The sequence below is a fragment of the Bison bison genome, unplaced genomic scaffold (genome assembly GCF_000754665.1).
Source record: "Bison bison bison isolate TAMUID 2011002044 unplaced genomic scaffold, Bison_UMD1.0 scf7180017847066, whole genome shotgun sequence".
Lineage (NCBI taxonomy): Eukaryota > Metazoa > Chordata > Mammalia > Artiodactyla > Bovidae > Bison > Bison bison.
In genome coordinates this window covers 6065-6943 of record NW_011477639.1, presented here as the reverse complement: position 1 = coordinate 6943, position 879 = coordinate 6065, and the positions used below count along the sequence as shown (strand labels likewise).

The 879-nt window shown below is 67.3% G+C and overlaps 1 protein-coding gene across 1 annotated transcript in view; it reads left to right on the top strand.

The window, feature by feature from the left end:
* The window catches only part of MAPK8IP2 (mitogen-activated protein kinase 8 interacting protein 2), a 10476-nt gene extending 10340 nt beyond the window's left edge, over nt 1-136 (top strand). Inside the window, exon 13 of the mRNA XM_010841541.1 lies at nt 25-136. Coding sequence (XP_010839843.1) covers nt 25-97 — 73 coding nt within the window. The 3' untranslated portion in view covers nt 98-136. The remainder of the gene's footprint in view (nt 1-24) is intronic.
* Nucleotides 137-879: the final 743 nt, after the last annotated feature.

Sequence of the window (879 nt, the reverse complement as noted above, 5' to 3'; positions counted from 1 at the left end):
CCTGAGGACACTCTCCCCCCGAAGCCGCGCCTTCCTGGAGTACTACCAGCAGCATCTGGAGTACGCCTGCCCCACAGAGGACATCTACCTGGAGTAGCTGCCCCGCTCTCCTGCTCCGGGAGCAGCCAGGGCTGGGGCCGCCTCGGGAGGCCGCCTCAGCTTCGGCAAGGACTGGACTGGGGGCCCGTGGGGCCTGACGCCTGGGGGGCTGCGGGCTGTGGGGATCGCGCGTCCTCGCCCGGGGGGGCCCTGCGCCTCTGCCCCCCACGCGTCCCCCTGCCGCCCGGGGCTGCCCGTGGCCCCCCCACCCGTCTGTCTCTGCTCCTCTGTGCTGCGAACTCTCACCCTCTGCTCTTCACTGTGGGGTCGGAACTGGGAGGGGCGTGGGGAGGAAGCTCCCAGGTGACCCCTCTTGCTCGTCCCCCGTGATTTATAAAGGAGTTTTAATTTTTATAGTGAATATCAAGGGATCGTCCCGTCCTCATCATGGGGACAAAGAGAGGGCCCCCATACTGTCCCACTTGGCGCTCGGGGGACCCAGGGAGGGTCCCCAGGAGGGCCTTGGTGGGGACTAGGAGTCGTCCCTGTTGCTCACCCTGAGTCCCAGACGCTGCTAGGAGGAGGGGGCCCTGGCCTGGGCCCCAGCCACACCAGCATCTGCTTTTGCCGCTGCAAACACTCCCCGCAGTCCAGCACCTCAATAAACTTTCTGCTTGGTGTGACCCTGGCTATTTCTGGGGTGAGGGAAGCAGATACGGGGCTGGGGACCAGGTGCTGCCCACAGTGGCGGGGGCCGAGGGGCCAGGGGGCCGGAACTGCTGTCTGAAGCCCCGCCGGGCTCCCAGTGCAGCACGTGGCGGCTGCCCTCCCCCCCCACCC